This window comes from Hippichthys cyanospilos, chromosome 7, assembly GCF_059441005.1.
Source record: "Hippichthys cyanospilos isolate Australia breed blue-spotted pipefish chromosome 7, RoL_Hcya_1.0, whole genome shotgun sequence".
Taxonomy (NCBI): Eukaryota; Metazoa; Chordata; class Actinopteri; order Syngnathiformes; family Syngnathidae; genus Hippichthys; species Hippichthys cyanospilos.
This window is the reverse complement of record NC_142375.1, coordinates 21,437,508-21,448,923: the sequence shown is the minus strand read 5'-3', so window position 1 is coordinate 21,448,923 and position 11,416 is coordinate 21,437,508. Positions and strand designations below refer to the sequence as shown.

Genomic DNA, 11,416 nt, shown 5'->3' with positions numbered 1-11,416 from the left:
AAAAAAAAAACCCTTTCTCACAGGCTTGGTGTGTCATTATAAGGCTGATGTTTATTTGAGCATCGATTTTCTATTTCATGCTCCTAATTAAAATTGAAACATGGCAGCAGCAATCACTGATCTCAGTTTTTGGCTGTTATTTCACAGCCTATATAAATTTAACATACCGTATTTTCCGCACTATAAGGCGCACTGGATTATAAGGCGCACCCTCAATTAATGACATTTTAAAACTTTTTCCATATATAAGGCGCACCCTCAATTAATGACATATTTTAAAACTTTTTCAATATGGTAATACTCAAAGTAATAACAATAATAACTCAAATAATAACTCTAAACTCTCAATAGCATAATAGCATAATAGCCTAATAAGTCAATGTCAATATGAGCAACCTTATTCAACTGTAAACACACAAAAGAAACAGGCCAAGCTTACTTTATCATGTCATTCCCCATCTAAGAATCCCAATCCCAATATTAATCCATATATAAGGCGCACCTGATTATAAGGCGCATCATCAGTTTTTTTTTTTTAAATTACGGCTTTTAGGTGCGCCTTATAGTGCGGAAAATTCGGTGGTTTGGGCTCAATAGAAAATAAGAATATTTTTTTTAAAAGATGGAGGGTTATTATTAATGAAGTTACACAATACCAGTCAAAAGACATCAAATCAATACTACAGTCTTCATTCAACATCACGAGGAAGTAAGAGAGAAAGGCTTCAATGAATGGAATGTTTTTTTTCGCACTAGGAGAGTTTTTTGCACATGCAGGTTTCGTTGTAGACGTGTTTTACTGTAGTAGTTAAATGACTAATGAAGTCAGGAAAAATCTGCCAAAATTAAAGTTGACGCTTTTTATATTCAAATTACATGCATTCAAAATAAATATGAAACTAAACATTGAATAAAAACAAAATTTGGCATTGCGCATGGAGGCATCACATCTATCCTTGAGGGACTTTTGCCATTACACCCCCACCACTGTGATTTTGCCCCTTTGTGACTTTTAAGGAAGAAAACACAGCAGGCGAGTCAACTTTTAAAGAAACAATGCGAGAGATTATGAAATTTCCTCCGCGCCAAGCAATGGTGTGTGAAAAACATTAAGCAACGACCTAAAGGTCCACTGCCAGCTCAAGCGGTTGCATAATTCACCCGTGTTCAAACCCGGTCTGCAAGTGGCAGCAATCTACATCCTGTGGAAGCTCACCCTAATCAACTCAGAAGCGTTTCAGTCACCACAAAAGCTAACCGATCGTGTTTGTATTTATGTTTTAGCACCCAGGAAGACGAGAGACCAATTTCTCCGTTCTACATGAGGTAGGGCTTGTTTGGAAGTTCACTAACAGTGCTGATGATGTTCATAAGGGAAGTTGTTGTCATCACCGTCGTCAAAAACGTTGAAAGCATGCATAAAAAAAGAAATTCCCACCGCAATAAAAATTTCACAAGTACAACAAGCTGATTTTCACGTCAAGCCGACTTTTTCTGTTTTATATATATAAATATTATATATATATATATATATATATATATATATTTATTTTTTTTCATAATTTTTTTCATATTTTTTTTCCCCAAAAATGGGGAAATAGCTAAAATAAGCATCATGAAAGTTGACATGCCAGATTGACAAGCCATATAAAAGGATGCTGTTGGGCTGATCTGGCCCCCGAACCTTTGGTTTGCCACCAGTGAACGAATATATCCTGATAACATACAAACAGACAGAAATTGTTCGTTCGCACGGAATCCCTGAATAAGATTTTATTGAACTTGGAATTTTTTACCACAAGCTTAAGGCCAGCTCAGACCGTTGTTCGCAGTGCACGATACACCGACTACACGTTACAAGGGCGTTTTAATCTCGGCACCTTCCAGTTGTTTGAGTCAGAGGTTAAATCAACATCGGTAATCCATTAACCTATTTTATGTTGCTTTAACCTGGCGCTGTAAATGGCAGGGCTATTCTTAGCAAGTGGGCATTTCGATGTCTGTTATTGTGAGCTTTTTCAACCGGTCACTGAACATTGGTCATAGTCTGTCACCTTCACATTGAGTGCCGTCACGCCTTTTGTCGGTCCTATGCTAAAGCGAGCTGTTTAATGTAAACACGAGTGTTTATGGAATTTTGTTCACAGGTCACCCGACACGTGACGACGCTTCTCCGCGTGTTCCGCGGTTTATATTCCTAGTAACATTTTAAATGTCCGACACTGACCCACTTGAAAATCATGCGGTTTGACCGAGTCTGTTTGATGATTCCATTGTTGATTGGTTGGTTATTGACTGAAAGTATGAAGTGTCGATAGAGCGGTCAGCGATCGCCTCGCCAGTGTAACGTCAAATGTGTTTGAAGCAGTTATTTTTCCTTTTCCTCGCGACGTGGCTCCAGTTCTTTTGCCATAAATACCAGACGTTTTGCAGCATCCGTGGTGCACCAAGTTTTTGATTGTGTGTATATGCTAAAAGACCATAATTCATGAACAAGGATAGATAGATGTGTGAACAAGGATAGACTTGGACGTTGGTTTTGTCTGCTTGCTTCTTTTATTGAAAATAATGCCACAACAACCTCAGTTAACATGAGCTGCTATTAGCTGCTAACAGCCAACTGACTTTTACCCTCGAGCTCACGGGAGTCAAACTCAAGGCCCGGGGGCCAAATCCGGCCCGCCACGTCATTTTATGTGGCCCGCTGAAGCAAATCATGTAAGTTTCCATGACCCTTGCTAATCTCTGTTCCAAAACTTTAGCTTGCCGTGTATAATGAAAAATAAAGTTGAGATTTTTTGGTGTGTTCTGTTACAGTAATGTAAACAATAAATGAACAAACTAGGCTGCTTTGCTTCTGATTTCAAAACAACTAAGCCATCAATTTGTTTTGTACAGGAATAATACTATGAGACAATTTTAAAATCGACTTGGGTTCCTCAACATATCGGCCCAATGAAGGAAGTTCTCGCTACAAAATGGCCCGCGACAAAAATGAGTTTGACACCTCTGCTCTAGCTCTAGGTTTTGATTATTTGTTGCACCGCTAGCGGTTAGCTTGTTCGTTTTGTAGTCTTGTTGGTTGATTGAAGTATGTTACGTCTGTTTGGTAGTTGGTTAGATCGTAGGTTGTTTGAATATTTCTTGGTCGGTTGTTTGTTTTGTTTTTTTTGGTCATGAGTTTTGCTTTTTCTTTGTCTTCTCGAGACAGAAGAGTTCGACTGTAGAGATCGGTTCATCTCGCCGATTCCGAGTTCTGTACCTCTGTATCGCAACGACAACTTCGTTCACGTTGTTTTCCTTTTTTCAGTCCTCACTGCTCCCCTTTATTTCGCTCACCTGATGCCGTCACGTAAGTGGGATCTTCTCAGATGATATTTATCACTTCATACTGGAATATTTATTGAATATTTACCCCGTGTGAACAGCATCCTGGACAGCACCATCCGTTCGACAATCAAGCAATACCTCTTCGATGGCCATCAGGCGTCAGACGCGGACGAGCCGACCCCGCGGCCGCTCGCCCCCACAGCGAGGCAGCGACGACGGCGCCACAAAGAGCAACCGGACGACGGCATGGGACAGCTAGACAGAAGCGGGTACGGCCACGAGAAGTTGACTTTTAAATGTTGATTTTCTTACAAAAAAACACAACCTGTACAGATGGAACATACATTTTAACCATCATCATTGGTACTTGCGTGGCAGCAATAGTGAAGAACATTCGTCATGGAATTTGTCATATCTATCATATCTATGGATTTAGCGGCTAAATCCTTGCGTTAGTCAAACACTGACAGCACCAAACGTCAATAGGGTGTGTGGACGGTAAATAGAATTAGCCCGCAATGCTAAACAACACGTAAGCCATAAAACGTGTGTTTTCAAGCTCCATGAAGAGCAGGCCTGACACGAGAATCTTCTCACAGAACCGACACCAACAAGGAGAACATCCCAGCGTTAGGAGGTGGGAGCAGCTGCGTGAGGGAGGACACGGGCGTCATTTTTGTAGACTCACACTGTGGGCATAGCGCTCGGGTGGCGCCAACACCAAAACCCAGGAAGTGGAAACACAACCCGACGCTGGCCAAACTCAACCCGGACGCCCACACTGTGAGTTATTATTTTTTCGTTGACTTAGTGCTCACAGCATTCCTTTGGATTACTCTACCTAATTAAAACAGGAAGTTGTTTTCTCAAATGAGGGGATAAATATCCCCATGCATTTTAGGGGGGATGTGAGATTTGAACGGGGTTCCTGCAGGTATCAACAAATCAAATTTAATATTTTTTATTTCAGTTTTTTTTTTTATTGCTGAGAGGAACAATCCATGTTTCTTTTCAAATCAAGAGCAAATTAATTTCAACATGATGTCGTGACTCTTTTGCAAAATATGTTTGTTTTTTATTCGAGCCGTCATGAACATTTTGTTTTTCTTTTGAAGGAATCTGCAGGCATGTCGACAACCTCTGAGAGAACCAGACCGGGCCGCAGAGAGCCGTATAAGAAAAGGTGAGCGGGTGCCTCGAATCTTTCGTTTCAAATATGATAACGTCGCAATGTTCTGTAAAAGTTTGTTTTGGGTTGACCGGTGTGTGGATGCCACCTGCAGATCTCAGCGGCATTGTGTTTATACGGTAACACTGAGCCACTGGACAAAATCTGACATAAACTTTTTTTTTTTTTTTACCCTTTCACATTTTCCAGGAATGACGCTTCAAGAAAAGATGACTTTCCTTTGACCTCACTGGTATGATTATGCTCTTGCATTTTTCTTTTCTCTCTCCTCACTTTTCTGTTTAAAAAAAATGACATAGGATGTCATTTGAGCTAGGGGATGGGAGATACGCAAAATAATGCATTAAAGGGTCAGAGTGGAAGATTTAGACTGTTTTTCATTAAAAAGTAATACCATATTTTCCGGACTATAAGGCGCACTGGTATATAAGCCGCAGCAGCAAAATATGAGCAAAAATTTGTTTTTTGTCACGAATAATCCGCACTGGATTATAAAACGCAGGTAATAACATGAGATCTTTACGCAAAAAGATGGTATATGAAGTTTTTTATTTATGTATGTATTTATTTATTTATTTATTTATTTATTTGTTTGTATTTGTAATTGTCTGCCAACAGCAACATCCTCTCTTTAACAGACTGAAGATTTCTGCATGTTTAGTCCCAACATATTGATAGAAAATGGAAGGATGGATACCTTTGAAAAAAAAACAACAAAAAATGCAGCTGAGCCGTACTGGAATATAAGCCGCAGGGCTCAAAACAGGAGAAAAAAGTCGCGGCTTATAGTCTGACAATTACGGCAAATTAAATGACTATAAATTTCAAAATGACTTATATAAATGACTTATATATATATATATATATATATATATATATATATATATATATATATATATATATATATATATATATATATATATATATATATATAGATAGATAGATAGATAGATAGATAGATAGATAGATAGATAGATATATGAAGAGAATAAGAATTTTATTTTGTGGTACAACTATACATATGACAATAAATCTCTTGAATCTTAATATATTGTTTAACAAAGAGAATTTGTGGCTATCCAGTGGATTATGTATTGAAATGCACCTGCTATTTTTTGCCATTTAACTCAGGCATAAAAAACTTTAGCAAAAAAATCGGTTTTTGCTGCAGGGTGCAACATAATATCCACGCAACAACAATTTCATTACTGCCCACTAATGAAGTGAACGATGCCTCGCTCCCTTGATTGGGTGCAATCAAAACCCCACACAACCCCTCGCGAGGCTTTAAAGCGTCCTCTTGGTGCTCGGAGTCAGCGTTACGTAAAAATCCGAGTAACATCGATATGACCACATGAGCATTTTGCTTCTTTCGGCCTGAAAGCTTCCGTCATCGCTTTTTCTTGAATGTAGTTCATCAGATAAAAAAAAAAAAAGATTGCCTTTGAGTAATCATTACGGGGTCAGCGAGGTGCAAAATGTGGGATTCTCCTCGGAGTATCAGCTGGGATTAACGTGAGCGCAGATGTCGTAGCCTCATACAAACGCACACACAGACACGTTTACCCCTGAAGCAGCATTACGTCAGTGGGAGCAGCCCAGCTGGTACATCATCGGGGTAAGCCGGAGCGTGCTTGACGGGAGCCGCTTCCACACTCTTGTTGAAGCTGTTTTTTTTTTTTATTACAAAAAAGACTTATATAGTTCAATTTTTTTCTCTTGGGCCAACTTTTCATTGCCAGTATTGATAACAGTAATTAGTGACTCATTCAATACCAAAGACTTAGTTTTGCATGTTTTAAATCCAGGCATTAAATCCCAGGTCCTTATTTACATTTTCATCATTTTTTTTGGAAGTGTTTGGCTAAAGGAGGGTCTTAAAATTCAACTTAATTTTTATCATGCGTTGCATGGCAGAACCTATAGTTAACCTGTGTGTCTGTCATTATTTAAGTATAGCGGGACAACAACTAATTGATTAATTGACAGCCATTGCTCAACGTAAACCATAATTATTAATGTGAATGGATTAATTTTTGGATTAATTTAAAATTGTCTAAATCCTCAGAGGTTCACTTGTGCTTGTTATTTTTTGGTTTGTGTGTTTTTTTTTTTTGTTTTGCTTTTTTGGCACTGTCAATTTGAGAAAATATCCTGTTATGGAAAAAAAAGAGATAGAAGCTACAATGTAGATTCATCAGTTAACCGCCAAGTTTAGTCCACTGGCCCATTTGGCAAAAAATGAATCACAATTTTCATTCGGTAGACATTCTAGATGATTACGATTTTCTATAAAAGACATTTATTTACCGTATTTTATATAAAAGCCTTTTTTTTAAAAAAGCTGATAGTGCGCCTTATAATCAGGCGCGCCTTATATACGGATCAATATTGAGATTGGGATTGGTAGATGACCTTTTTAAATGTCACATACAAGTGGCAATAATTCTCTACAACAATAATTAAGTAGTAAGTAACTATTGTACATGGCTTATCAATCACCCATTCCGCATTCTGCCATTTCGTTTTCACGCCGAAACAAATTTTCACTTTGTCAGTTTTCAAAAAGACAAACTGATCAAATTAATTCCATTTATTGTACAGATCCATGACAGATTAAAATAATTGTTAGTGGTAAAAAAAAGTCTTTTCTGACATTTCAATTTGCCCAGTGTGCGATTCAAGATATCAAACTAAAATAAGGGCCTTTGCTTGTAATGTTTGGGAAACACTGGCCAAAACTGTACAGTTTGTTTTTTACGATGTGTGGGAATTAAAATGGACGTCCCGGCACTGCAATATATGACAACTAGTAATGGAACCCAAGTGCCACCCTTCCAGTAAGTAGCCCGTGGCATTTAGTGAGCTGATCTTGTTTTTCCCTAAAAATAGCCAGTCCCACACCCAGAGACAGAGGAAATGGGACGCTATCAGTTTAGCATGAAGTGGGCACGCTCCACATGCACTACCAGCTCGCGTTGTTTTCTTGATTACTCTTCCCTTCAAAAGTGTTGGAACCGAAAAGCCAGGCCCTTGATTGTCGATGGAAATTTGGAAAATTTGTACTCTTGTGATCATTTTCAACGTTTCTTTTAGTCTCCTAGCTAGCAGGTAAAAATCATACTCTGAAATCTGTAATCTGGAAATCTGTTTCCCTTTTTCCACTGATTAATCTTTTTTTTTAATTATCTTTAATTTTTTAGTTAATCATCTTTAAATTTTTAAGCGTAAATTGTTGTAATAATGGAACTGGACTTGCTAGTGGAAGAGGCAAACAAACAGGCTAATGATTTACAGATGACAATTGTTTCAAGATTTATAATAATCAGTCAATAATATTTTATATTTTTTAATTACTTGACAAAAACAATAAATAGGAACTGGAATGAAATTTCTCTACTTTCTGCACTATAAGGCGCATAGAACCGAAGCTACAGTAGGGGCTGGGGTTGCGTTATGCATGCACTGTGCTAAAGGGAATGTCAATAAAACAATCAGATGAGTCCGTCAACTTTATTAATAGACAAAAAAAAGTTATAAAATTCAAATGTAGAAAAGACAAAGCTTTTACGTGCTCCTTATAGTATGTAAAATACGGTAGACAAGACACACGTGAATGCAGAGTAGAAAGTGGTCTTGTAACGTGCCACGGCATGATACCGCTTCCAAGTCGACACTTAAAGTTGAACTCAACCCACAAACGACCTTTAATATGTTCTTCCTGCCCTCATAAGTCTATGCACAACGTTTTAATTAATATCGCAATTGTTGAAAATGGCTTAAGCAACAACATTCACCTGTTTTTATCCATCACAGGAGGCGGCCGTTTTGTCACTTGTTCTTAAAGGGACAGTGTGTAATATTTAGACGGATTTTCATTACGGACAGCAGGAGGTGCTGCATTTACCATTGTCCGTAGCTATAGCAAACATGGCCGCCTCGTGAAAAGTGCCACCCCCCATGTAATATGAATTATTCATAACTAGAACTATGATTATATTTAAAACATACTGTTAGTAGTTTAGAACACCTTCATGTGCAGGTTTTTGAAATTTACCATCATTGAAACGAAGCAGGATTCAAATATGTTCTTTCAGGCTGCTACAACAAGACACATTTAGTATATAAAAAAATATTTTAATATATCTGTTATCGCTATCGGTATGGAGAACAGTAAGCCCTTGGTTTTTGAATCGGTGGGAGGAAAAAAAAACAATACGTGCGTACGTACAGGGTATTCTGATAAAAATTGCATTTGTGGAGTATGAATTAGCTTTGTTTTATGGGACACCACCGTTGCTTAGTTAACAGCCAATCGGAGCTCATCTCTCTACCGAGTTTGGTCTTGACGTTTGCAAGTTGAGCTGTGATTGGTCAGTGCTCGAGCCCTGAGCAACTGAGACGTTACGTTACGTCGACAAGTGCAGCTGCATACGACGTTAATGTATGCAGCTCCTTTAGCTTGCTGTTACTCAGTAACTCAAAAGTTTGTGTTTTTTCTTCAGCCCATCCCGAATAGTTGTACTAGCTTTGGCTAATGATATCTCATAGTCTCAGTGTCACCAGTGCTTGTTTTTCCACTCAAAGATGTTTTGTTGATCGGAAGAAAGCAAACAAAAAAATTGAGAACCTTTTGGAGGGGAGTGTAGGAGATAAGATAGAGGAATTTACTGTATCCGAGACGAATGGTTGTTTTGGGAAGAGCAAAAAAAAAAAAAGCAGCCTGTCAGCCTACGTGTGCTGGCTTACAAGCGTTTTTTTTTTCCTCACTTCCCTCCGACACCCCTCCTCCCCCTCCCGGTGCCGTTGTGAGACAAACAAGTCCTGGGTGGGGAAGAGCCAGAGAAGAACACTCCCACTCTCTCCCACCCCGGCCGCAAACCAGATGGGCGTACGTTTCGACTGGCCCCCCGGCGGCCAATGGCGAACCGTCTCGCCGCCCCCCTTTTCCGCAGCCAGCTTTTAAGACACTGTGTGCATACCCTTGGAATCAAAGCTCAAGCGAGCGCCGTTGTCTCTTCGTACCTCTCTCATGGTTGTGCAGACGATAAGGATGAAGATCCAGGAGTCTCCCGTCGTGGCCTGCGGCGGCGGGGAGGTGTACGATCCCGATCGGGAAAAGACGAGCTGCGAGGACGCGCCCCGTCTGGACAGCAACTGGGGAGGTGAGGAAAGGAGGAAACGCGCTCTGGTAGCTTTCCACGCTGCACGCATGCCGCTTTGCACGCAGAAAAAAACTCCTGCGGGATTTCACTGCCGCTGATCTTCACAAACGTGCGCAACCGTACAGCGATTATCCACTCTTTTTTTTTTTTTTCCTCATGTCATTTTGCTGTTTACATGTCGCAGTCCGCGTATCCAAGTCACATGATCAGCATGCTCGCTGCAAACAAACACGAGCATTGTGTTTGATATCCGTATTTTTATTTTGTCTTAACGCCCCCCGGATATTGCACTCCGCATGCTTTCCAGGCGGTGTGGCTTGTTTGTGGCTTGGAATGATGAGCAACAGGTTGACGAAGCCACGTGTTTAAAACGGCTTTTTTTGGGGGGGGAGCAGGCCTTCCATATGTTTGGCAAAACAAATCTGTCAGCTTGAATTAAGTAGCGCTGTAGGGAGGGGCTAGGGGTGTGTCTGTTGGGGCAATAAGCAGGAGGGTGTCTGGGTTGTTCCCCAGTGGCCAGCTGAGAGAGGACGTGCGCTAGAGCACGACCGCCTCTGAGCAACAAATTGCTAGCGTCAGCCCAAATCCTCACATGTTACAATTAAGTGAGTTTTCACTAATTTATACTATTGCTCAGTCTTTCGGTGCTGTTTTTAACAAATTATTGGCCCATCTAACGTTGGCCTGATACTACGCAATTTAGTGTTTTGTTTTTTTCCCCCCAATCCATTCTATTGATTAAAGCGTTGTTGTTGTTGTTTTTTTTAATTATTCAAATTGGCTAGCATCATGCCGAAACCACGTCACAATTTGGTATTTTTTTTTTTTTTTACAAATTTATATAATATTAGGAAAATCACGCGTATTATTATTCTTACAAATTATCAAACAATTTTTGGCTTGCATCAGGCCGAAACTTTGTTAAAAAACTATACTATAAAACTAGTGTTTTATAGTATTGGCTAGCCATCTTGAACTTTGCAATATTGATCCTTTCAAATAAATATTTTGTCACCTGAGCTCTACGCACCTGTAATGTCAGTTTTATCGTCATCTAACGAGTACACTAAAACTCACCGTATAATCCCTTAAAGAGCAAAATCAAAAAGACAAACAGCAAGTGGCAAAATGGCTGCCCAATGGGATGAATAAAAGGGTTAGATTTTGCTGCTTGCTTCAAATTCCATAAACATAGTACAGTATTAATTATTAATCAGCATCCCGTGTTTATCTAGTGGGTGCGCATGGAACATATTATAAAGAATGTTTTTAGGCTGACTACCCCATATATATATATATATATATATATATATATATATATATATATATATATATATATATATATATATATATATATATATTATATATATATATATATAATATATAATGTTTTGTTTTACAATTAGAAACATTTCCGTCCCCTTTTAACAAGAAAAAATGCAATTCTGCCATCAAGACTGGTGACTCAAACTTCTTTGATTCCGCAGTCGCTAAATAGAATTCGCAATGTTGCTTCTCAACTCCTTCTTTCCACCCAGCCACACAATCACTGTTTTATTTTTTTAATTATTTTGCATCTGTACTCTTCTCAAAATAGCGCTAACTTTTTGACGCCGTCATAGGCTAAGCGGTTGTCTACCTATAAGGTGACTCTTGGACACACTGCTGTTTTTTGATAGGTCGACGAATATTACTTCCTTTCCTTGAAGCGGAATGTTCTTGAAGCGACGTC

The 11,416-nt window shown here is 39.1% G+C and overlaps 1 protein-coding gene across 2 annotated transcripts in view; it reads left to right on the top strand.

The window, feature by feature from the left end:
• Window positions 1–11,416, top strand: part of fam13a (family with sequence similarity 13 member A) — a 40,960-nt gene that overhangs the window by 16,849 nt on the left and 12,695 nt on the right. For both annotated transcript variants that reach the window (XM_088419141.1, XM_088419142.1), the window contains exons 8-14: window positions 1,285–1,326; window positions 3,311–3,352; window positions 3,429–3,599; window positions 3,930–4,113; window positions 4,446–4,513; window positions 4,709–4,751; window positions 9,564–9,684. In XM_088419141.1, coding sequence (XP_088275267.1) covers window positions 1,285–1,326; window positions 3,311–3,352; window positions 3,429–3,599; window positions 3,930–4,113; window positions 4,446–4,513; window positions 4,709–4,751; window positions 9,564–9,684 — 671 coding nt within the window. The remainder of the gene's footprint in view (window positions 1–1,284; window positions 1,327–3,310; window positions 3,353–3,428; window positions 3,600–3,929; window positions 4,114–4,445; window positions 4,514–4,708; window positions 4,752–9,563; window positions 9,685–11,416) is intronic.